This window comes from Pelodiscus sinensis, chromosome 3 (genome assembly GCF_052426305.1).
Source record: "Pelodiscus sinensis isolate ZL-2025 chromosome 3, ASM5242630v1, whole genome shotgun sequence".
Lineage (NCBI taxonomy): Eukaryota > Metazoa > Chordata > Testudines > Trionychidae > Pelodiscus > Pelodiscus sinensis.
Window position 1 is genome coordinate 65,932,210 of NC_143054.1, and position 25,751 is coordinate 65,957,960.

At 43.7% G+C, this 25,751-nt stretch overlaps 1 protein-coding gene across 1 annotated transcript in view; it reads right to left on the reverse strand.

Annotated features, from left to right (window-relative positions):
- Nucleotides 1–4,530: 4,530 nt before the first annotated feature.
- Nucleotides 4,531–25,751, reverse strand: part of GABRR1 (gamma-aminobutyric acid type A receptor subunit rho1) — a 47,020-nt gene continuing 25,799 nt past the window's right edge. The window contains exons 5-10 of the mRNA XM_075923876.2: nucleotides 24,630–24,853; nucleotides 14,823–14,905; nucleotides 12,733–12,873; nucleotides 10,304–10,456; nucleotides 7,203–7,399; nucleotides 4,531–5,315 (exon numbers count right to left, since the gene is read on the reverse strand). Of these exons, the coding sequence (XP_075779991.2) occupies nucleotides 5,028–5,315; nucleotides 7,203–7,399; nucleotides 10,304–10,456; nucleotides 12,733–12,873; nucleotides 14,823–14,905; nucleotides 24,630–24,853 (1,086 nt within the window). The 3' untranslated portion in view covers nucleotides 4,531–5,027. The remainder of the gene's footprint in view (nucleotides 5,316–7,202; nucleotides 7,400–10,303; nucleotides 10,457–12,732; nucleotides 12,874–14,822; nucleotides 14,906–24,629; nucleotides 24,854–25,751) is intronic.

Sequence of the window (25,751 nt, forward strand, 5' to 3'; positions counted from 1 at the left end):
CCTATGAAAATCAGTGGGCGTTGGGTACCTAACTCATTTGTATTGTTGAAAGTCCCCCCTCATTACTCTTTATAGACAGAGGCCAAAGAATTTGTACATTACTATGTGGTGATCCATTACAAGATTTAAGTAATGATTCAACAAACAATCCAATTATAGGTTAAAAGTAACACAGCTAAGTAACACAGCTAACATTTTAATTCTTCAATGTAAGGCTTTGCAATCCATCTTAGGATATGTCTAGACTACAGGCTTTTGTTGACAAGTTTTGTCGACAGACTACAGCCAGTTCTGTCGACAAAGCAAAGGACAGCGTAGATGCAATAACGCCCTCTGTCGACAGAACTCTGTCGACAAAAGGCGTTATTCCTCGTAGAATGAGGTTTACAGCCGTCGACAAAACTGCTGAGTTCTGTCGATGTTATATCGACAGAACTTGGCAGTAGTGTAGACACAGGTATAGTTTTGTCGACAAAAGTCCACTTTTGTCGGCAAAACTCTGTAGTCTAGACACACCCTTAGAAAATGTCAACCTAAATATTCTGGTTGTAACTATGGAAATAGTTCTGATAACGGTGAAGGATGGAGTACCTTACTGTGTAAGTACTACTCTTGAAATCTATGGTACTCTTTGTGGGCTAGCCTTGTCCTTAGCTTTTCAATAGTTCTCTCAAATGTAATATTTTCACTTTTGTTCACATTAAACTGTGTCCTTGTAAGAAAGTAATTTATCTGGGGCCACCTCTACACAGCAGGGCTAACGTTGAATTAAATTACGCAACTTCAGCTATATTAATTGTGTTGATGAAATCAAAATTGTTTAACTTGGCTTTTGGGGCTGTCTACGCATCAGGAAGCCAAAGGAAGAACACTTTTTCTTTGACTTTCCTTACTCCTCATGAAATGAAGGTTACAAGAGTTGGAGTAAGAAGGCCTCCATCTTGACATTATTTCGAAATAATGGCTTGCTGTGTAGTTGCGCATTTTGTTATTTCGAAATAACATCAGTTATTCCAAAATAACACTGCTGTGTAGATGTACCCTGGAATAGCTCTTAATCGTTAATAAGATATCAATGTATGTATATAGCCTGATGTAGAAGTTAAACAAAAATCACTGCTGACATAGCACATATGTATCTGTTAGTGACTTTAACATTATACAATTTCTTTTCCATACCCTTGGATACTTTGGCTCTATTTACCAGTGGTGTAGTTCTCCATTTATATTTTTTCTGTCCATAATTTTAGCTGTTTCAGGAGATTGTGAACATTTTACAATAGTTTTGTGATTTACATATAAAAATAAACAACATTCTTCAGACGTTTTTTATGTTCAAAAGTAATATAGTAAATAGAAGGTCAAACCCAAACAAGCCCAATCAGATATCATTGAGGAAAAGGTAAATTGGTCATAAAGCAATAGCAGCTACAATATGATCCTGAAAGTGGTTATAACTGCAAAAAACTGTAATGCTTTACAATGTGTGAAACACCATTTTTCCTGCACACACACCTTTTCTTTTACAATTGTGATTGTTTTATGTTTCAGGTCCTATTACTCATTTGAATTTGCTTATCCACTTACACTTTTAAAGGTAATATATAACCAATTAACTGCAAGAAACCTTGAGTTAGCATATTTGTAAGGTCCATAGATTTGCTTGGGGGAAGGAAAAAATCTTTGGCGTCTATTACTGTTATTCTTATTCATGTAAGTTATATAACATTTTACTCTTTCTATGTGAACATGCTGGTCATAGACTCACATAAACGTAGGTTTAGAAGGAAACTTCAGAGGTCATCTTTAGTCCACCTACCCACATTTGCTGTCCCCCGCTCCACCTCCTGGCAGAACAAGTATATCTAGACCATCCTTGACAGATATTCGGTAACTTGTTCTTAAGAAACTTCTAACGATAGGGATTCCTCTGCCTTCTTGGAAAACTGTTGCACTACTTAGTTATCTTTAGATATTAGGGGAAATTTTTCTAACTATAACTTAAATCTCTCTTGCTGCTGATTTAAACTCATCACGTCTTGTGCTGTTTTCAGTAGACAATGTTGAACAGTTGATCACTGTCCTCTTTATAGCACTTCTTAATATATTTGAAGACTGTTGTAAGTTCCCTTCTTAGTCTTCTTTTCTCAACACTAAACATGCCCAGGTCTTCTAACATTTCCTCGCAGGTCAGGTTTTCTAAATCTTTCTAATTGTTGTTGCTGTCTGCTGGAGTTGCTCCAATTTATCCATATCTTTTGCAAAGGGTGGTGCCCAGAATTCAACAGGACTCCAGTTGAGGCCTCTTCAGTGCCAATAGAATGATAGAGTCAACTCTCATGTTTCACATACACTCCAAACTGATATCCTTTTTTGCAACAGCATCACATTGTTGGCTTATATTCCATTTGTGATCCACTCTACCTCACAGATCCTTTTAATCAATATTATTGTCTAGCCAGTCTTTCCCCATTTTGTATTGGTGCATTTCATTTTTTTTATTTCCTAAGTGTAGTACTTACTGTGCAGTTGTCTTTATTTCATCTTGTTCATTTTAGATTAATTCTCCAAGCTCTGCTTGAATTCTAATCCTTTTGTCCATACTGCTTGCAACTATTCCCAGCTTGGTGTCTATTTCGTTAACAGTGTTGTTAATGAATATGCTGAATAATACCAGACCCAGGACAAACCCCTCAGTGACCCCACTAGATAAATCCTCCTGATTTAACATTGAACAACTGATAACTACTCTTGGGTACAGTCTTTTGACCAGTTATGCACCCACTATATAGTTTCATCTATATCCTTAGTTTGCTTATCAGACTGTCATGTGGGACTGTGTCAAGAGTAGGGATGTTTAATATCGGTTAATTGAATAGTCGACTAACCTCCTGAATTCCTGAGGGTAAAGCTGGCAGCAAGTGTGTTCAGGCCCCACTCCTGAGGAGCCCCCTGCCAGGTGCCTGGTGGGGGTTCCCCTCATGGACCAGCTGCCTGTTGCCCTGTGCTGCTGCCTCTGTATCAGAGGCAGCAGCCCCTTTCAGGGAGTGCTCTGAGCTCCCAGACCCAGCATGAGTCAGAACTGAGATGGGCTGCCTGCCCACGTGGCTCCTAATATACTTTAAATGCAGAGCCGCAGCAGGGGTATGTCCCAGATCCAGTGCAAGCCAGGCTGCTAAAAAATGTACTTGCAGGGAGTGGGGGGGAATGCATGTAGTCTATAGCATTAACCTGTATGCGTTTGCTTATCAGTTAATCGGTTCATCGACTACACTATTACATCCCTAGTCAGGAGCCTTTCTAAAAATCAGGATATATTGCTTCCACTGCTTCTTCCTATCCATTAGGCCAGTAGCTCTATGAAAAACAGAAATTAGGTTGCTTTGGCATGAATTGTTCATGACAAATCCACCCCATCTGTGCTGTAGGAACCTGTCATGGAAATACTATACTTACCTAAATGAGGGGGTAATCTAACTGGGTGCTGATTGCCCTCCACTCTTGCTGAGAGCTTTTTTGATTCTATCCTGTGCGATGGTGTGTACCTTCAGCTTGATTTTCAAATTCAACCTAGCTATAACATTTTTTGTTAGTCTGTAGAATGCATGCTGATTACCAGGAATAGCAGGATAGTACAGTATGAATCTCTGAGGAAAACTGATTTTTTTAAATCATTCTGTTTATACATCTGTCTCCCTGAAAAGAGTTGGTTTGTTTTTTCTTTAATAGGCAGAGGGGCATGTTTCCTCATCTGGGGAATTAAATGGTAAAATTCTCAGGGTGTGGCACCACTGTGGCACCAAGTCGCAGGGCATGGGTCAGTGCTATGGGGCTATAAAGCTGCAGCATGATCATTTGGGCTGAGGCTGGAGCCCCAGGTTCAGAAACCCTCTCACTGAGGGGTTTCCAAGCCCAGGCTCAGCCCAAGCCCATGCCTGGCGGTAGCGGGACAAAGTAGGAAATTGCATAGGGGCTTGGCATTTCAAAGGGGCTCAGAGCTCCCAGCCACTACCACTGCTACTTTACAGCCCCAAGCCGCTTTGCACTGCCATGGGAGCATTGAGGGCTGGCAGGGGGAGGGCAGCATCATAGTCCTGGCAGTGCTAAAGGCTGATTGCTCTAGGCCCTGCCCCTTCTGGGGCATGAAGCTGGGCCCCCTTCTCACCTTACACCTCTTCTGCCCAAGCCTGAATGTCTTCACTTCAGTTTCTCAGCCCTGTCAGCCTGAGTCAGCTGACCTAGGCCAGAACAGCCATGCCTGGGTCTCTAATTGCGCTGTAGAGCTACCTAAGTCTACTGAAAGCCTCTTTTTAAAGAGTATTGTGTTTGTGTTGGGGAAAAAAAATCTCATTTAAATTAGAAAGATTTGGGTGAAATGCTTAGTAAATATATCCTGTTTGCTATACTAAAAGCTGGTTATTCAAAGCAGCCTGAAAGCGTTTCCTTTCAGGAATGAACAAGAGAGGGCATGGCAACTGTACAAGACATTAGTATTTGGCTCTTTCAGTTACTCCAACACAATGTTAATCAAAGCATGCATTAACCAGGGAAGAAAGCTTTAAGCATCAATAAACTTTCCAGTGCTTATAATACTTACCTCTCCGAAAGCCACAAGTAACCACCTTCATGTGAATATTGATGCAGGACTCAATAGAACTGCTTAATTCAAGAAACTAATGCACATACTTAAGTATTTGCAAGATCAGGATGTTAGGCTAGGAATGATTTATGAGGTGATGATTATTCTTGCCATCTATTAAAACAAATTAGAGCGGCCCATGAAGAAACATAGTACAGCTTAAAATTAGTATAAAATGTTATGCAATGGATCCTAGTTTTTGTTCAGAGCTTAAATGAATATAGAAATGTTTTATAACAGATGGATCTTACATAATCAAAGTATCAAAATTCTGATCAGTCAAAATAGCACTGTTTCCTCCATTTTCTGTTTATTAGCATGATAGATGTTAATTTTAAACAGGAACACAGTGCAACAGGTAGAAACTGACTAGAGAAATAATTGATACTTATGAAAAAATGGACCAGTATATCAAATTAAATAAAATGTATGAGCCTGGGAATATTATTCTGGAGTACTTGTCAATGGCATGGGTGTCAATGCGCATGCTGACATATCTCTGGTTTTTCCTCCTGCTTGAACTCCTTTCGGAACCAAGTGTCAGCTGCACCATCATTCTGTCTTGTTTATCTCCATTCTCAGACATGTAGTGTCCCAGTTCATGCACATCCCCATCGCTGTAGCTGCCATCCAGCATCATGGGCCGAGGCTGAGGTAGTCCACAAGTACAAGGAAGCTGTGAATAAGGTTTAGTGTAGTTATATATGAGAGTATTTGGAGCTATTTGGCCCTAATGCTCCTATCCTTACATGGACAGAGGGAAGCAAATCCTGGTGGAAACCAGGCTGCTGGGGGACAGAGGAAAAAAAGAGCAGCAGCAATGGATTTGGTCAGTAGCTCCCTCTGGCTAGGTCTACACTTACCCTAAGTTCTACGCTCTGGAGATCGATTTTCCAGGATTTGATTTATTGGGTTTAGTAAGAACCCACTAAATCAACCACTGATGGTGCCCCCATCAACCTTGGTACATCACATGGACGTGAGGAGTAAGGGAAGTCAAGCTAACAGGTGAGTTTCTCCCGTTGACCTCCCGCGGAAGGGATATCACAAAAATTCCATGTAAGGTATGCCAACTCCAGCTACACTATTCACGCACGACTTCCTTGTGTAGTGTGGACCTGGCCTCAGTAGCATGCCCTTCCTGAAGACCTTTTCTTCCCTTGGTGCAGATGCTGCAAGGAGTACAAATGAAAGAATCATGCTGTCCAGGGAAAGCTAAGCCAACACTGCTTGGGGGCCAGGTCCCTGCAGGGCTATCTCTGGATCCATCTGAAGCCCATTTTATCTGATCACTGGGCTTTGTGTCATATAATTTGTACATCTGTCCCTTACCTTTACCATCTTTCATACTCTTATATGACAAAGGATGGATTTTATTAATTTACTACAAAAATTTTGTGAAGAACATGGTCAAACTAGAACCCTCAATAGGAAGATGGGCTGAATCAACGAAACGTCAGGTATTACAACAAGGGCTGTGCAGGAACTGAGGAAGCTGCTATTTTGAAATGAGCTTTCTTCCTGTATTTTCCACAAAACAAACTTTGGTGTCATTTCACCAATGCTTTTTTGAAATGTTATACTTTATAATAATATAAAATAAGTTTCTACATGTTGCAAAAGGAAAAGTTGAGACACTTCATTCTGATAATATTGAAACTGTTTTGAAATACTTTGGTTAGGGTTTTGAAATACTTTGGCTAAGAAATTTTTTTTGTTAAAATCAACATGCTGCCATGGAATCCTTGATTTTGATGAACTGGCATTTTTCGATGGAAGATATTTCAGTGGAATATTTTCAACTATTTCTAGTTACAGCCCTGTGTAAAAATGCAGAGATTGCTATCATGAGTAAGCAAAGCTGATAAGTTCTGTTAGCTCCACTGCGGGGTATCAAGAGGACTGGTGTCTTTCCTTTAAACAGAGGGCATTATGGGGAAGGGCAGCAGGAACTTGTGGGGTGGAAAGCCTTAGGGTAAGCCAATCTTAAGATGGAAGCTTAGCAGGAGGATTTTGTTTTTAACATAACAGAAAAGGCAAAGAGATGCATTTGAATTGCTGCAGTCTAGATGGCTTCTGGAGAAGGGTGGGAATGCCATTTCTTTACAATTCCAAATTTTCCTGAAAGCATGCCCATTTTTAATGGCACATTGTAAATTGAGCTGAACATGTGCTTAGATGTATTTGAATCCTCATTATCAGAACACCCACTCCATTCACAATACTATTTCTATATCTGATACTATTTGCAAGGTAGTCTCTTAATTACAAAGAGAGAGAATTTAAAAGACAAGATGCCAAAAGGTCACATTTACTATATATATATAAGGATTTTGTCTGATTGACTTTACAGGCTGAAAAAACTTCAGTGGGCTTGGAGTCCAGATGACATTAGCGAACTCTTAAACTCTAATGAGGAACACTGTACTAATACTTTTTGCACATGCTCAGTTCTTCAACAGAAGCTTAGATTTTTCAGTGTGGATGCAGACTTTTGAAGCACAGTCAGCCCTTCAAACATGTATTTCAATTATATAGAATGGCACTGAACATAGTAACTCACTTTGTCTCGCAGTTTTCTTTCCTTCCGCTCTTGCACTGTGGTCAGGTAGTTCACTGCTGCATATTCCAACACTGAGAGAAAGACGAACACAAAACTGACCCAGAGGTAAATATCCACAGCTTTGATGTAGGAAACCCGAGGCATGGAAGCGTTTACACCAGTGATGATTGTTGACATGGTCAGTACTGTAGTTATTCCTGGGAACACACCATCATCAATTCAGACACAAACAGTGAAGACAATTCAAACTGTGTTCTTTTACAGCAAATCCTATTCCTGAAGTTCTAATTTATCCTTAAAATATCTATTTTAAGTTTAAGGTATGGGTTAGTGGGATCCAGAAATTCCTGATTTCTAACCCTGGTTCTCCTACTAAAGGTGTGTCTCCCTTGCAAAGTTAACTTTGTGTTCTTATTTAATGTTGCCCCTAACCTGAACTTCCATCCACACAAAAACCTCTTGATCTGGTGTGGGGATGCTTTATAGTGGAGGTAGATAGTTTGGCAAAGACTATACAGGCCAGGGCTACTCAACATGCGGCCCATGGGCCACATGCAGCCTGTTTGTTTGAGGCCCATGGTGCAGTTTGGATTCATGTGGGGCTCAAAATGCAGCCCACGGTGGGAGCCAAAACAAAAAAGGAGTCAATATGATGGTCTTTTGTTGATATGCATTTTAGTAGTTAAATTCCTGGACTGTCATTGCTCATTAAGGATGTGTCTAGACTATACTGCTCTGTCAACAGAGAGATTTAGATTAGGCACATCAGAATTGCTAAAGAAGCAGGGATTTAAATATTGCATGCTTCATTAGCATAAACTTGGCCACAGCTTTTTTCTAAACTGAGTTTTTTTTTAAAAAAAAAGCCAGTCTAGATGCAGATCTGCCGAAAATAAACCCTTTTTCAACAGCTCATGTAAACCTCATTTTTTGAGGAATACAGGATCTGTCGAAAAAGGCTTTATTTTTGACAGATCCGCGTTTCGACTGCTGGGTTTTTTTTAGAAAAAAACTGTTTAGAAAAAAAGTGGCAGCCATGTTTATGCTAATGAAGCACGGGATATTTAAATCCCTGCTTCATTTGCAATTTCAATGTGCTTTATTTGCATCCCTCTGTCGACAGAGTGATGCAGTCTAGACGTAGCCCTAAAGGGCTGTCATATTGCTCGAAATCGGGTAAATATTGCATTTTATTAAGATCAGGAGAACTGACTTAAATGGGTCCTGTGTGTTGTGTGATCTTGCCATAATCTTTGTATTCATGCCTGCCAGTGTGAAAGAAGCTATTTGCATATATATTTGCATGTATGTGCAACTACATTTAAATTGCAGCCCTCGGCATGTACTGTGAGTATCATTGTGGCCCTTGGGGTTTCCAATGTTGAGTAGCCCTGATATAAGCTAACACTTGAGTGCTGTCAACACTCAAGCTTCTAACATGAACACTCTGCAGTGTAGAGGCAAGATAAGCATCTCAGGCACTACTAATTTTCCAAAGCCTTTCCACAGTTCCTCCTAGCCTGTGTTTTTCTGTCATCTGCCTACTTCCTGCTTCTGTACTGGGAGTCACATACACATTTGAACCCCATATTGCACATGGTGTGCTTTATCTGCAACATTTCAATTGTGTTTTTACTGGATATGAACAGACGAGCTAGTGACTGGAAGATCATATTCCCACCATCCTGCCAGCTGATCCGAAATGGACACCAGGATTTTGGTGGATCTCTGGTGTGAAGTGAGCAAAATACCCCATGATTTTAGGGGTATGACCCAAAATCTACAGTGCCACGAGGCCATCTCCAAAAAGCTAGCAGAGGAAGGGATCTATTCAAAAGGACCTCAGTGTCAAGAGAAAATTAAAGCCCTCAAGGATATGTAGCAGAAGACCAAATGCCACAGTAACCAGTTCAGCAATTCTCCACGAATGTGCCAGATATGAGCTTCCTTGGAGGCAGAGAGGTTAAAGGTCAGAATCTGATATCCTTATTCAAGCTGAGTAGTACATTATTCTGTGAGAAATCCCACTGATTCCTGCAGAATATCTCATGGCTGAAGGTACTATTCAGCATGCCAGGACATGATAATTTGTCTGTAATTAAGTTGGCCCCATATTATTGTTTCCCATTTGTAAAACAGGGCTAATCCTATACACCGCCCTATCATGCAAGACTGTTAGCAGGATTAATTACATAATGTTAGTAAACTGCTTTGAAAATGAAAAGCTCCCTATAAGCACTGTGTTTTTATTTTCTATTGCTCTAACTCTCAGCCAGATTTCTAAGCATTTGATATCACTGCTTTGGTATGAATGTCAGCCATTTTGTAACAAAAACATGAATTGGACATATGCATTCATATCTGTTCTATGTCTATATACATATTGTCTCCATTAAACTGGTTAATTTGCAATAAATAAGGGATCCTGAAATCATTAGGAGTGGGATTGGACTCAATGGTCCAAGACAAGTAGTAATAATGAATCAAGATAAAGGTTTTTAGAACATTAATTTTACAGGAAGGGAAGTGTCTATGATCCCAATCTTATGATGTACACCTATGGTCTGCCTGCATGTAGCTCACTATAGAACTCAGAGCTAAATCCCAGAGACTTTTTTGAAAATGTCACCTCATATTTTAATTCCAACAGTAGTTTATTTGATTGCAAAGAAAAATGTAAAACTGAGCAATGAATTGCTGATACTGGTTTTCACTTCTTTTGCCACTAGAATTTAAGTGTTTTTTAGACCTATACTTGGAAAATGCTCTGTATTTGTTATGTATTATAATTATAATACAACAGAAAGAGAAAATGAATGTTGTGTTCCTCACTTTGTTTTTGGTGTACATTTACCATTTGTGACATTGATTACTGCAGTGAAAATGTTGTTAGAGTAATAAAGAAGAGATGAATGGGGTCAGCCTATTCTGACCTACATGCGTAAGTGTGAGCAAGTGCAGTAGATGAATTCAGTGGCTGAACAATGTGGTATGGTGTATATCACAGGATGGGGGAAGATACTGATGAAATTCTCCATAGGTAGGTCTTTCTTAGTGGATGACCTGTCACTTAGGCATGCCAACTACAAGATTCTTTTTACCTAATGGGACCCTGGCAGGTACAGCTCTGCGATCAATCCAGAAGGACACCCAGGACAGCATGACCATCAAAGTGGCAGGGAAATAGGTTTGCAGCAAGAAGAAGAAGATGTGCCGGCGTAAAGTGAAGTTAATATAGAGACGATTATACCACCCTGTATCACAGAGAGAAAGAAAAAAGAATAAATAACACCAAAGTAAAAAACTATCCACAAATACAACATAGGACATCTTGAGTAATTTCAACATGCACAGGGCAACAGTGCTATAAGGAAAACATTAAAAGTGATCTCTATGAGTTGACCTCTACCCATAAAAGAGCAGAGTGGAGTTTAATCAAGTCATCCATATTCTTGAAGTCTCATCACCTCACAGGACTGGACTCTTAGACCAAATATCACTCTTGATCTTATGAGTTCCATGGAGAGAGGACCTATAGGATCGGGACTCTCATTTTATGTAAAATTCTAACAAATGCACCAGGTAAATACGTGGATACAAATTTAAAATTGCCAGTTAACTTTGCATCTGCCCACACTTCAGTCAGGGACATTCCCACCTACTGTAAGATGCCGCTGTAATGCAACATGATTCAAAACAGGGACTATTATTATTTATATAGTACCACAAATGTACCATGACACAGCACTACACAAAGGGAGAAGTGAGATTGTGGCAGGATTTACCAGACTCTGTGGTTCTACCATACCTTACCCCAGAAAAGGAACAGGACAGAGGAGTCCTCAAGGGTGCCTAGGGAGGCTTCAGAAAGCAGCCAATCAGAGACTACCAGGCTCACATAAAAAGAAGCTGCTGGACGGAGCAGGTCAGTTGCTGACTAGAACCAGGGGAGCAAGGAAGGTGCTCCTGGCTGGTTGTAGGAACTCAGGAAAATCTTGAGCCCTGAGGTAAGGGTAAAGGTACTTGGGCAGCAGGTAAGTGGCACAGGAAAATGCAGCAGTTAGTAAAGGGATGCAGCAGGCAACTGCTACTTATAGGGTCCCAGGGTGAGGATCTGGAGTAGTGGGCTGGCCTAAGTCTTCCCCAGCAGTCACTAAGGAAGTGGCTTATAAAGAATTTCCAAGGAAGAAGCTCTGGGGGCACTGCTCCATACCAGAGCAGGCACAATTCGAGAGAGAGCCCAGAGAGAGAGTTTGCTATAACCAAAGTTCTGTGATCGGCCATATTGGTCTGACTGACGCTCAAGTCCAGGAAGAGGGCTGCAAAGGCTGTACTGAGGAAAGCCCTGTTGGGTCACATACCCCCGAAAGGGGTCGGTTTGTGTGTTTGTTTCACACATCGACTATATGTGACTTGACTGGAGGGCTGAGTTACTGGAAACCCACCAGAGAAGTAATAACTGCCACCAAAGGGTCACCTCAAAGGGTGCAGCTGAAGAGAGTGCAGGCGCGCGCACACACACACACACACACACACACACACACACACACACACACACACTTGATAGTAGGGGCTCTTGTGAAGTGAGTGGGCCCCATCACAAGGTTCTTGGCATGACCCCTGAAAACAAGGGGTACTATAACGGAAGATCCGCCTACTAGCAACAGGACAGTAACAGCAGCGGATCCAGGCCATGCTGATGCAACTGTTGGAGAACCAGCAGAAACTGCAGAACACTCAGTATGTAGCACAGCGTCAATGGCAAGAGACCTACTGCAACTAGCAGGAGTGGATAGAGACGCTTGAGCTGCATTACAGTCAGTAACATGGTGGGTTTAGCAGGCTGGAGGCCTGAAGCCCAGCTGCAGTGATATTATGGGCATTTAAGAAGGAGCTTGTCCTGGGGTAAACTACAGAGGATGGCAAGACTTAATTGCTTTTACTGGGGAGAGGTGGGTCACACAAAAAGGTTTTGCTGCAAGAGGAAAGGTGAGTCCCAAGGACAGACCAGCTGAGAAGAGCATGTCTGATGCTGCAAATCCCTATAACTAGGGGCACCAGAACTGACACCAGAAATGGTGAAGACTGCCGCAGCTCAGTAGATCCACCCCGTGAAGAGTGAAGGAAAGCAGAAGGGAATCACGGAGCCAGAGCCTGCTACTTTCTGATTGACTCTTCTCTGTAGCCTCTTTAGAAAGCCTGCAGAACTCACCTCTTATGCTCCCTTTTCTGGGGTGACGTGTGATAGGACCATGGGCCTAGTACACTCGGTCACAAGTGATGAATAAATAATTAAGTCCATGTTTGCAATTCACCATGAATTTTGCTTGTGCTTCAGCCCTTGTGGGAAAGGGAAGGCCTCCAACTACATGCTAATGCATCCTCTGTGGCCAATTCAAGGGCAGTTTTTATGGACCCCAGAGGAAGCCTGTCCATCTCATATAGCAGAGGAAAAGTTGATTTCATTTGATTGGGGAGAGGAGAAAGCAAAATCTATCAGAATTGCACGACTTTAGTAAAAGTCACTTACCTGTACTGCTGTAGAATGCAAGCTTGGTGGTGGTATGAAACTCCTGTATCAGGAACTGGGATAGCGATATCCTCTCATCTGTTTTTAGGGAATCATTCCCATTCTTCCAGTACAGCATCAAATCATCTTCCGTGTAGGCATCTAGGAAAGCAGGAGTAAATCTTTGGTATAGTGTAATTATACCAAATGGTATTGAGTGTATAGTTCAGAATGTGTCAATATGTCTTCAAAGGTAGTTATAAAAACTTGGGTGGAACAGCAGATTTTCTGCCCATTTGAGCCACAGTTGGTGATGGGCATGGATGTGCTTGTGATTACACTTAAGGCTACGATTTAGTCAGGGATATTTTTAGTATAAGTCATGGATTGATCCTGGGCAAGAGATAAAAATTCATAGCCAATGACTTGTCCATGACTTATACTAAAAATACCCCTGACTAAAACTGGGGGGAAGGAGAAGGGTGCTGAGGAGAATGTCGGGGCTGAGCTGGGGCCTGATGCTGTGGAGGGGCAGGGGGCTTCTGCTGGGGGGAGTACTCTGGAGGTGGGCACTGCAGCGGGGTGGGTAAGGCCAGCAGCTGCACAGACTGCCCCTGGGACCGCTGCTCAGTCAGTTCCCGGAGTCAGCCGCTGCTGCTCAGGCAGTCCCTGGGGCCAGCTACCCAGAGCCACCTGAGTACCAGCCAGTGCAGCTGGCTCTGGGTCTGTTTGAGTAGTGGCTGGTGCAGCTGGCTGCAGGGCCATCCAAATGGCTAGCTGTAGAGCCTCTCCACAAGTGGCCGGTATGGCTGTCTTGGGACACTTGGGCAGCACAGCCCTGGGGTCAGCCACACTGGCCACTGTAGAAGCCACAAAAGTTGCAGAAAGTCACAGAAGCTTTGTCTTCTGCCTCCGTGACAAACATGGAGCCCTAATTATGGAAAATGCCCATTCTCGTTATTGTTATGCACTAATCTAAGCCTTCTTATGAGTTGAGATAAAATCTTGTTAAAACTACTATTAATGCCTGATAGTCTGTCCATACACTAGCATGGGAGGGAAGGGATAAAGGATTCCACTGTGTATTGTTCAGACCAGGTGAGTGAGTGAATATGTGGGCGTGGAAAAAGTCTGGCTGAGAAAGCAGACAAAAACCTGGGCCTGAGGCAAAGCAAGAAAACCAAGCAAGTCTGCAAATGTGATGTGACTCTAGCAGAAGTCTAGAAAGAGCTTTTGTGCCTAGGGTTGGCTAATAAGGGTTTGGGCTGGGAACAAAAAAAAGCTCTTCTCTTGTTTTGGTTCCCCTGTGTTTGGAGAAGTAGGACTCAATACACATCTCGTAAATAAACAAGACTGCATCAAGGAAAATACCAGCCTTCTCAACTGGAACATTGTCAAGGTTCCAGGATTTGACTAGTTGCATGAGTGAAAAAAGTGGTAACATTATAGTTCAATTTCAAGATAACTTAGCCTTGCATCTTGCAGAGAGTTATGGTGATTACAGTCAGGCATAATAATCACCTCTCTCCTTGTGTTTCAGTTAAATTTAGTTGTCTAGTCTTAGGTTTTATACCAGAGTTGGTTATTCCCAGGCAAAAGGCAGAGACACAAATAAAAACCCCCTACAAACTCAAACATAATTGCTTAACCAGCAGTAAGGTTATAAATGCTTATTAACAATGTAAGAGGAAAATATGGATATAGTTGTTACAAAATATATTTGTATGAAAGCCAGGACATTCAAAGTCAGGTCAGATTCAGAAAAAGGAGCTCCATGAGGATGTAAGTTTGGTTACATCTTTAGTATATATTCTGGATACATTTGTGATGCATGTTAGATATATTCACTTGTTTGTGGAGTAGCACAGTGCAGCAGGATTGTCTGAGGCGACCCACACCTCTGAATATTGTAATTGAAGGAGTGTAGAAAAAAAATTCCCAGTCATTTTCAATTTGTTGACTTTGGATGGAGTTGTAGGTTGCTCTGCACTTTCTGAAATACATGCCATTTACTTAGGTGCCTTACATGGATTTAGGAGCCTAATTTTAGGTTCCCATATTTGAAAATCTTGACCTACATATGTAACCTCATGTTACCTGTGTTTACTTACAACTTTCAATTTCTAGTGAACATGTCTGTGTGTCCAGGGGGAAGCGACTAAAATCCATGTTGCACATTGCAGTTACTGTGACCCTAGAAATAGAAAAATACACGTTTAAAAAATTTGCTGTCTTGCACATCTGGAAAATGGCAAAGGAAGAACAATTAAAACCATGTTAGTTTTGTATAAACTAAATAAAATATAGCCCTTACCTTTTCAGATAAACTCATATATTACCAGGGGTTGAATTAAAAGGGGGTGGGGGAAAATAGTGTTACTAGCCCAACTGCTGCCCACTTGAAATGCCAAGTATTTTTTTTCAGAGACTGCCAGCTGCTTTTCAGCTATAAAGAACAGTTTATTGATATTCAGATAACCATCAATGTTAGTGTGATATCTTACAATTCAGGCACCTGCACCTATATTCTTCCCCTTATGGTCCAGCAAGACACTCATGGTAGGCTCTGGCTTCTCAGTCTCTTGGGTAGAGACCCCTAGCTCTCTCCCTCCTGACCAGGGTATTTCAAGGCTGCACAGGTCCTTTCCTATACTCTGGCTATGTCTACACTGGCGCGTTCTTGCGCAAAAACATGCCGCCTGTCTACACTGGCCGTGCGTTCTTGCGCAAGTAAACTGATGTTGTACTGTAGAAAATCAGGGCTTCTTGCACAAGAAGTCTGACGCTCCCTCTCAGGAAGAAGCCCTCTTGTGCAAGAACTCTTCCAGAAGAGGCCAATGTAGACAGGCAATATGAATTTCTTGCACAAGAAGCCCCTATGGTTAAAATGGCCATCAGAGCTTTCTTGCGCAAGAGAGCGTCTACACTGCTATGGATGCTCTTGCCAAAATCACATGCCAGTGTAGACACACTCTTGTGGAAGACATTTTGCGCAAGAACTCTTCCTCAAAAGAGTTCTTGCGCAAGAAGCTGCCAGTGTAGACGTAGCCTCATGAATGCCCAGCAAGCCAGCATAGCTTAAGCAGGCCTGCTTTGCTTTTTCTTCAGAGGCTAAAAACAGCATAATGCCCTCAGTCATAAATTAACATGCAGCCCTTTCTAAGGAAGCATATTTATTCTTAAGCTGAAAATATTACACAGAAAGCATTTACAATACCAGAACTTACACACATGCCAAAAAATTTAACAGCAGTAAACATCATCCTAACTCTAATGTGGGCCTTGGTAAGATTTTGTCTTAAACGAATAATGAATTTGTCTATAATCATACGTTCATCACATGTTCTCAGAATAAGAACCCTCATGCCTCCCCCCCCAACCCCCGGCCCTTTGCTCCCTTCCAGTACTGATCCACCTCCTGCCTTCCCAGCTCTCAGTCCTTCAAGCCTCCAATCCAGCCCTTACTTCCCCAGCCTGAATCCAATCTCCCCTCCAGGCCATTTCTAGCTCATCTTTTGCCCCTCCTCCATCCTGGTCTACCCCTCAGTCCCATTTGAGGGCCTTACAAGCTTTCCCCCAACTCCTCCTCTCAGTTCCCTTCAGCTCATTGAATCATAAAATATTAGAACTGGAAGGGACCTCGAGAGATCTTCAAGTCCAGTCCCCTGTCCTCATGGTAGGACCAAGCACCATCTAGAGCAGGGCTATTCAACTGTGGAAGCTCTGGGGGCCACAATGATACTCACAGTACATGCCGAGGGCGACAACTTAAGTAAGGTTGCATATACATGCAAATATCTATGCAAATATATGCAAATAGCTTCTTTCACACTGACGGGTATGACTACAAAGCTTAAGGCAAGACTACACAAAACACAGGCCTCATTTAAGTCAGTTCTACTGATATTACTAAAATGCAATATTTACCCGATTTCCACTCATATGACAGCACTAGTAACAAGCAATGACAGTCCAGGAATTTAACTACTAAAACTCATATCAACAGAAGGCCATTATATTGACTACTTTTTTGCTTTGGCTCCCACCCACAGGCTGCATGTTGAGCCCTACATAAACCCAAACTGTACTGTGGGCCACAAACAAACAGGCCACGGGCCGCATGCGGCCCACGGGCTGCGTGTTGAGTAGCCCTGATCTAGATCATCCCTGATAGATGTTTGTCTAACCTGCTCTTAAATATCTCCAGTGATGGAGATTCCACAACCTCTCGAGGCAATTTATTCTAGTGTTTAACCATCTAGACAGTTAGGAAGTTTTTCCTAATGTCCAACCTAAACCTCCCTTGCTGCAGTTTAAGCCCAATTGCTTCTTGTCCTATCATCTGAGGCTAAGGAGAACAATTTTTCTCCCTCCTCCTTGTAATACTCTTTTAGATACTGTAGTAAGTTGAGGTCAGTAATGAGTCAGCAGGCCTAAATAGAGGCCTATAACATGAAAACAGCAACAGATCTGCAATCTAGTGTGCAAGACTTTGGTTCAGTAACAGGAGCCAAGAAAGAGGCCCTATTGATAACTGTGTGATTGTGTAAGTTAGGTCGAGCATGGAAGGACACAGGGAGGCACTGGGTACAGACTGTGAGCCAAAGGGGAGTAATGGAACATCTTAATAAGAAATGTCTTGGTACAAAAACTCCCTAAAAACTAATGTACATACCGACCTAGGTTCAGGACCAGGTCGGAATTGACAGCATGAAGGATAGTAAGTAAGCCCCCCTTCCATAAGGTGAGGGGAGGTAACTAGGCAACAAAGGGTGGTAACGTAGTACGTAAATAAATGATGTAAGTTGTTTGTACCTGTCTATAAAAGAACACCGCAGAGGGTGCTCTCCGGCCGACCTGGGGGGGCACGCTAGGCACCTGAACGGCAGGTGTCATTGCCTAAACTTACAGAGTGCACAGTAGCTTAACTTTGACTAACTGCTGTTAATATCTGATATATGGCAATAGGCCTGCCTGGTGTTGGTACCTTGTCAACGCGGGCCATAGTGCCCAGTGGTGTAATATTGTACTGATCTCTGTTACAAACTGGTAGAGCTTTGCATTTGACAATAAACCTGCTCAATTGTTTTCAAACCTTGCCTGCAACTGTCGTTTCCGGGGCCTCTCAGAGATCTCTTGTGTTGTCCCAAGTGCACGGGAGTACCGACTGTTACGCACGCAGCCGAAAGTTTAACAACGGAGTAGAGGTCCTGTCAGGAGTGCGCCAGGACAACCCTGACCAGACGACGCTGACACTGACAGTCCAGACCACCGAAGGTACCGAGGTACGAAAACACCGAGGTACGACAGATACTTGAAAATTGCTATCATGTCCCCTCTCAGTCTTCTCTTTTCTAAACTAAACAAACCGAGTTCTTTCAGTCTTCCCTCATAACTTGTGTTCTCTAGAGCTTTAATCATTTTTGATGCTCTTCTCTGGACCTTCTCCAATTTCTCCCCATCTTTCTTGAAATGTGGTACCCAGAACTGGACACAGTACTCCAATTGAGGCCTAATCAGCGCAGAGTAGAACGGAAGAATTACTTCTTGTGTCTTGCTCACAACACTCCTATTAATGCATCCCAGAATCATGTTTGCTTTTTTTGCAATAGCATTTAGCTTGTGGTCCACTATGGCCCCTAAATCCCTTTCAGCAGCACTCTTTCCTAGACAGCCGCTTTCCATTCTGTATGTATGAAATGGATTGTTCCTTCTTAAGTGGAGCACTTTGCATTTGTCCTTATTAAACTTCATCCTGTTTACCTCAGGCCTTTTCTCTAATTTTTCTAGATCAGTTTCAATTTTGACTCTATCCTCCAAAGCACTTACAGCCCCACACAGTTTGGTATCATCTGCAAACTTAATAAGCGTATTCTCTATGGCATCATCTAAATCATTGATGAAGATATTGAACAGAGCCAGTCACAAACCAGACCTCTGCAGAACCCCACTTGTTATGCCCTTCCAGTATTATTGTGAACTGTTAATTACTACTCTCTGAAAATGGTTATCTAGCCAGCCATCTCTAACTGCCCCACCCCATTGCCCATAAGCCTGATCCAAGTCCTCTGACTTCCATTCCAACCCCTTCCTCCACCCTCAACAGCACCAATCCAAGCCAGCTCCACTCCGTTCTATGCTAACTCCCCTCCCCATGGCTCTGGTTTAGCCAGCCCAACTGTCCCTCTCTCTTGCTCTATGAAAAGATTGACGATTTTCCTTACATTCTGTCACTAGGAGAGTTGTATCTTCTGTCTCCAGGTACCTCATGTGCCCCCATGCGCCTCCCAACACTGCAATCTCACTGTGCCTTCTCCTTGCATCCTTACCAGTTGCTCTCACCAGAGTCATCCCTGATGGAGGGAGTCTGACCATACCAGCTGCCATCTTTGGCCCCAGCAGGCCCTGCTGTTCCTCAGAAGCTCATTTGGTTGGGTCTCAATAATCTCCTGAGCCCTGGGCTATACCACTTGTACCACTCCAGTTACATGATTAGTATTATGGATAAAGTACATCAGTATTCTGTGAAATATCAACATCATCAGTCTACTGAGCTTTTATTTATATCATCCACTAGGGGGCACAGGTAGTACCTCCAGTCCTACTAAGTTTGTTTCAAAAGAAAATGCATTGAGAAGCTCCACTTTATAAACCAAAAGTTCTGGCCTTGCTAAGGACAACACATTATTTTATTTATTTAAAGGACTAGGATTGGATTTATAATTACAAGAAGCATTGGGTAATTATATATCCAACAGATATAAGCACTGGCTGTGGGAAAATAAATGGGAACAATTTTACAGGTTATAGTGAGAGAACAAGTTTAAAGTCAGTCAACAATTACATAACTGAAGATCTACCAATGCCTGCTTCTGCAAGCCTTTAAATTATTGAGCTGTCTGGTACTCAGATTTCTTATTTAGCTTGTGACAGGCACTTTCCACACGCAGAAGACGACACAGTTCTGGCCCCAAAAGTGAAGCTTCTTACAAAGTAAAAAATTGATGAAGGTACTATGCAAGCAAAGTGATCAGGCTAATGCTATTGGATTCTGGCAAGTATGTGTGCATAAGCCTGCTCATCATTAAAGGACCCTCTCCAGCTTGTGGGGAGGATCCACTGAGCCCAGGAACTTAGGACAAATAGGCTACATCTACCCTGCAGTACTATTTTGGGATACTGGAAGTATCCCGAAATAGCTATCCCGCATCTTTTGAGTTAGCCTGTTATTTTGAAATATAACAGGCTTGCTATTCCGACATCCCTGTAAACCTCATTCCATGAGGAGTAAGGGATGTTTCAGAATAGCAATTTATTTTGAAATCAGTGCTGTGTAGACAAGGCCAAATTTCAAAATAAGCTGTTTTGAAATTGACTCGAAATAAGCTACGCAATTTGCATAGTTCAAATTGCACAGTTTATTTCTAGCTACGGGTGCAGTGTAGACGTACCCAAAAGGAGAAAACGGGGCAGGTATGAAGGTTAAAGGGTCAAAACAAGGGAATCTGAAGCGGACACCGTGAAGAAAGCTTCGGACAGCTCCCACTGCTCCTTGAAGACATTGAGGGTGCCAGAGAACATCACCCAGAGGATCTCTGCCTGGATGCATGAATGGATAAAAGAACCAAAGCAGGTCCTGCAATCGCAACCCACTCCCCAGCCATCCTCCTCTTTCTGGTGTTATGAATGGCCACCTTGGCCATAGTTAGGAGGAGGTTGCCGAGGAGGTCCCATGACTTTGTGGAGCTATGGATGAGGTGTGCCTAGAGAAACAGTTGAGGGGAGAAAAGCAGACAGATGCTCAATAAGAGGTTATGGAGAAGCCGGAAGAGGAGATGCATCCTGGCACACTCAAGGTAGATATGCATTAGGGTCGCCTTCATGTCACAGAAGGAGCAGGCTTCTGAGATGGGGTGAACCCCACCAGGTATGCTCCTGTGCTCACGGCTCCATGTAGGATGTGCCAATTGATGTCCCTGATGAGCCACAGGACCAAGGTTGAATACAAACTGGCCACCAGGGTTCCCCACCTTCCACCGCTGATAAAAGGTCCTGCTGCTTCATATTTGAGCAGGACACGAGGATGGAGAAATGAAGCATGTGAAACACAAGCATGTACCAATGATCTCTTGAATGGCTACTGGCTGCAATGTGCACAGCCTGCTCAGATTACCAGGAAGAAATGGTCAGGAAGGCACATGGGGCAGGGAGCCAAAGGAGGGATCCAGAGAGGCAGGGCAAGAGGTGGGTGGGATGTACCTTCCTGCAGTACCCTGTTCAGGTAAATCCAAGCAGCAGGCAGTACAGGCCGGGGAGTATGAAAGATGAAGAGCCCCACATGCTGAGCAAACATCAGGGGATCCATCTAGTCTTCCCAGTCATAGTCCAGGAAGTCTCCAATCCTGGTGACCTCTGCCAAGACCAAACTCTGGTGCACTGAGGGACACTCTGCCACCAGCACACGGAATTGCAGATTGTATAGCCCGGGCTCCTCCCCCTTAGTAACCACCAAGAACCTGGTTGCCAAAAGCAGCTTCCAGGTCCAGAGACAGTCCTGGTAGAAGACCAGCAGCCCAGAGACATCTTGCAGAAGTTCTCCTGGATGGAGATAAAGGATTTGCTGGTCTTACTGGATCCCTCTGAAGTGGCAGAGGAAAGCGTGTGCCAATGTGCTCCACGCTGGACTACTTGCCTCATAGAGGAGCCCCTGCAGGGTCTTGAAATGGAAGACATGGACTTGCATGCACAAGCATGTCAGGCCCTGCCCTCTCTCTTCCAAAGGAAGATGGAGAATTCCTGCCGAGACCCAGTGCTGTCCTGGCCAAAAGAACCCCAGAATTAGCTTTTGGAGGTCAGCCAGAAACCCTGGGGTCAAGACCAGGGTGTTGAACCAATGCCAGAACATGGATAGGACCAGCTGGTTAAGCACCGGTGCCCTTCTTCGCAGGGAGAGACACTGGAGTAGTCCTGTCACCCTCCACAACAGCTCAGACACCCTGGCTCTAAACCTTGCCCATTCTCCTGCAGGGCTGGGTGCACGGCAGAAAGAGAGACACCATGACAGAGCAGTGGATCTGTGATCCCACAGATGGCTTGAAGCACAGGAGTGAGAGAGCTCACCTGCCACCTGGCCTCAATCACCAGGCAGAGCTCTTGACCCAGCTGACCTGAGTGGAGGGATCCTTTCAAGCCAGGCCTCCATTCACACCAAGTCACCCAGATCCTGGATCACAAGAAGCATGTTGTTGGCATATGCCAACAAGACCAGCTGCATCTCTGGATCACAGAGCACCAACCCAAGAATTAGATGAACTCCTAGGGTATGTCTACACTGCAAAGTTAATTCGAAATAACAGCTGTTATTTCAAATTAACTTTAATAGCGTCTATACACGCAAACCACTATTTCTAAATTAATTTGAAATAGCAGAGCGCTTAATTCGAATTTGGCAAACCTCATTCTAGGAGGAGTAATTAAGTGCTGTGTAGACACTTAATTCAAAATAGCCCCCCCCCCCACCTTTCCCAGGGAGCTCTGGTGGCCACTCTGGGCACAACCAGGAAAACTTACTCTCCTCTCTCCCAGCCCTGGAGCCATTAAAGGGGTAGACCCTGGCCACAGTGCCTGTGCCAGCTCCAAGCCTGCCAGCCCAGAGCCAGCAGTCACTGCCCCTGACCCAGTGGCCTCAAAACATGAGCCAGCAAGCCACTGGCAGCCAGCCCTCCACCGCTCCCCAGGAGCAGTCTGCCAGCCCCCAGGAGCCTGACAGAGGCTGGAGAAGGCGGGTGCCTTCCTGGTCCAGGGTGGAGATCATGGACCTTATTCAGGTTGGGGGGGATGCCCCCAACATCCATGATCTCCGCACTGGACAGAGGATAGCTGCCAGCCTGGCCACCAAAGGCCACATGCGAACCCAGGAGCAGGTCTGCATGAAAATCAAGTTGGTCCGGCGAGACTCCCAACCTGGGGTCCTGAGCTTCCCCTCCCTCTTCTTCCCCTTGCTTCCCCCTTCCGATTCTCTCCTCCCTGGTTTCCCCCTCCCCTCTCCCACCTCCTTTTCCCAGTCTCCCCAGAGGTTCATCTCCCCCCCCCCAAGTTTTGTTCAATAAACCCAGTTTCTATTTTTGAACATACTTGTCTTTTGTTCAAAGGAAGGAGGGCTAAGGAGGGGTAAGTGGAAGGACGTGAGGGAGGAATGGGGCACAAGCCCCCAGTGGGGAGGACCAGAGTAGCTCTGAGGTCTCCTTGGGGTGGATGCTTTCCCACAAGGCCTCCTGGATCCTGACAGCCCCCCGATGGATCCCCCAGATGGCAGCCTGCACCAAGTGCAGCCGGGCTGATGGCAACAATCCCACGAGATTCACCAGTGTGCCCAGGGACAGCTCTGGCTCCATGTGGCCTACTGCTGTGGTGTCCCAAGTGCAGGCACTCAGGGCACTCCAAGACAGGACTGATTTGCTGTCCCTCATCGAGGTAGACAAGCAAGTCGAGAACCCTGAGAACTGTCTGTCTGGAGGTGCGGGAAGGGTCCCTTTAAGCACGGAGCTCAGTTAGCCTCAGGCAGCAGCCCCACACACTAAGTCCTAACCTGATGCCCTGCTGGCACTGGTTCCGGCCAGCCTTAACTTCGGTTCAGGGTCCGCTCAGTGTGGATGCGCTATTTTGAAATAGCAAAACGCTATTTAAAAATAGTTTTTTTGCGTAGATGCATTAATTCAAATTAAACTAATTTGCATTAACTATTTTGAATTAAGTTAACTCAAATTAACGCTGTAGTGTAGGCTGGTCAGTAACACACCTCTATGATCCCTAAACTTCTGACTGCCAGAAACGGGGACTGGATGACGGGATCTGGATCATTTGATAAAATTGCCATGTTTTTTTCATCTCCTCTGAAGAATCTGGCACCAGCTACTATCAGAAGACAGGCTACTGGGTATACTGACCATTGGTCTGACCCAGTATGGCTGTTCATAAACTAACACAATCAGCTGTTCTGAGGAAGTCATCATATAGAGCTCTATCAGCCAAACCCTGCTCCTCAGCATCCATAGGCATAGGAGGGCCAAAAAGGCCCCAGAACGGGTACAATTCCAGGGGGTGCAAGTGAATGTATGTGATGGCACAATAGGCAGGGTTCTCAACTGTTTTCTTTCTGAGACTCTCCCCTCCCCCCAACATTCTATAACAATTCTATAGCCTTCATGTGTCACAGCAACTCTTTTTCTGCATATGTAAGCCAGGCCCAGTATTAGGAGTAGCAAGTGGGGCAATTGCCTGGGGTCCCTCAAAGCTGCACTGCTCAGGCTTTCGCTTCAGATCTGGGTAGTAGGGCTCAGGACCCCAGGCTTTAGTTCCATGTGGTGGGTCTTCAGCTTACTGCTCTGAGCCCCAGCAGGTATAATTCCAGTCCTGCTTGGTAGACCTTCTGAAACCTTCGTCCAACCCCCCAGGAACCTCCTGGTCCCCTAATTGAGAACCAATGAAATAGGGGAGATCGGCTGCTGGAGGGGTTTTAGAGAGAAGCCAGTCTCAATAGATTGCAATGCACAGGACAGACAGGTTTTGGGGAGACTGCACTAGTTGATGGAGGGCAGTAAATGGCAAAAACCTAAGGCCACCAAGTCAGTGGCAATAGTGGTTGTAAAAAGAGTTCAAACCCTGACTCCTAGTCCTGTATTTACAGTGCTAAACCACTCTGCCTCTCCAGACACTTTAATGCTTTATGAGACTGTAATGGATATATTTTGAAATGCTTTATTGCGATGGTCACTGGTTTATCAGTTGGTTTTTGGGTGCCTGTATATAGACACACATATCTATCTCTATAATAAGCTTTAGAAAGTAAATTACAGGAATCAGTTTAATCCCTTTTACTGTCATTTCACTAATAACTAACACTGTGAATTTCACTTTACCTGAGGCTATAAAGTACTTTCCCATCTGGCTGGACCCGTAGCATGACATTGTCAGTGGTGGTGTCATGGATAAAGGAGCGCTTGGAATGTACAAAGAACATGTCAGGGACCCAAATTTTTTTCACTAGCCTGCCATCGAATGTCATGCTTTGGTTGTTGGTGCTTGGGAAGGACAGTCTTTCGTCTTTCCAGTAGTGTCTCAGATAAAGGGTCATGGTGAAGTCCTGAAAATAACCAACGAAAGAGCAGGTTTCACATTACAATTTATTCTGTAGGAAGAACATTTCACTACATTTAGCAGCAGTGGTATGTACATATGCCCATCCTAATTTAAAAAGAAATAATAATAGAATCATAGAAATGTTGGGCTGGAAAGGACTTTGAGAGATTACCTAGTCCAGCCTCTGCATTGAGAAAGGACCACACATACCTAGACCATCCCTGACAGATGGTTGTCTAAACGAGTGTTTCTCAAACTGTGCTCCACGGAGCCCCAGGGCTCATCGAGACATCTCCAGGAGCTCCACGAGGTTGACAAACTGGAAACATCGATAGGTGCAACACATACAATCAGTGGACCTCTAGGGCTCCACATAAATGTTTACACATGTAACGGGCTCTGGAGCCCAAAAAATTTGAGAACCGCTGGTCTAAACTATTCTTAAAAGCCTCCAATGATGGGGAATCCACAACGTCCCTTGGAAGTCTATTCCGGTACTTAGCTATGTTAATAGTTAGACAAGTTTTTTTCAATATCTAACCTAAATTGCCCTGGCTGCAGATTAAGCCCTTTACTTATTATCCTGCCGTAAGTGGTTCTGGAGAATAGTTGATCATCCTCTACTTTATTAACAATCCTTAATGTATTGGGAGAGTGTTATCAATTTCTCCCTCAGTCTTCTTTTCTCAAGACTAAACCCTGTTTTTTAACCTTTCACACAGAGCAGGTTTCCTGAATCTTTTATAATTTTGTTGCTCTACTTGGAACTCTCTCCAATTTGTTGACATTTTTCTTAAAGTCTGGGGCACAGAACTGGAAACAATAGGCTGTGTGATTTTCAGGAATTCCTTTCTTCTTTATGAATTACAAATTATGCACCCAATCCTGCCCCACTTAAGTCT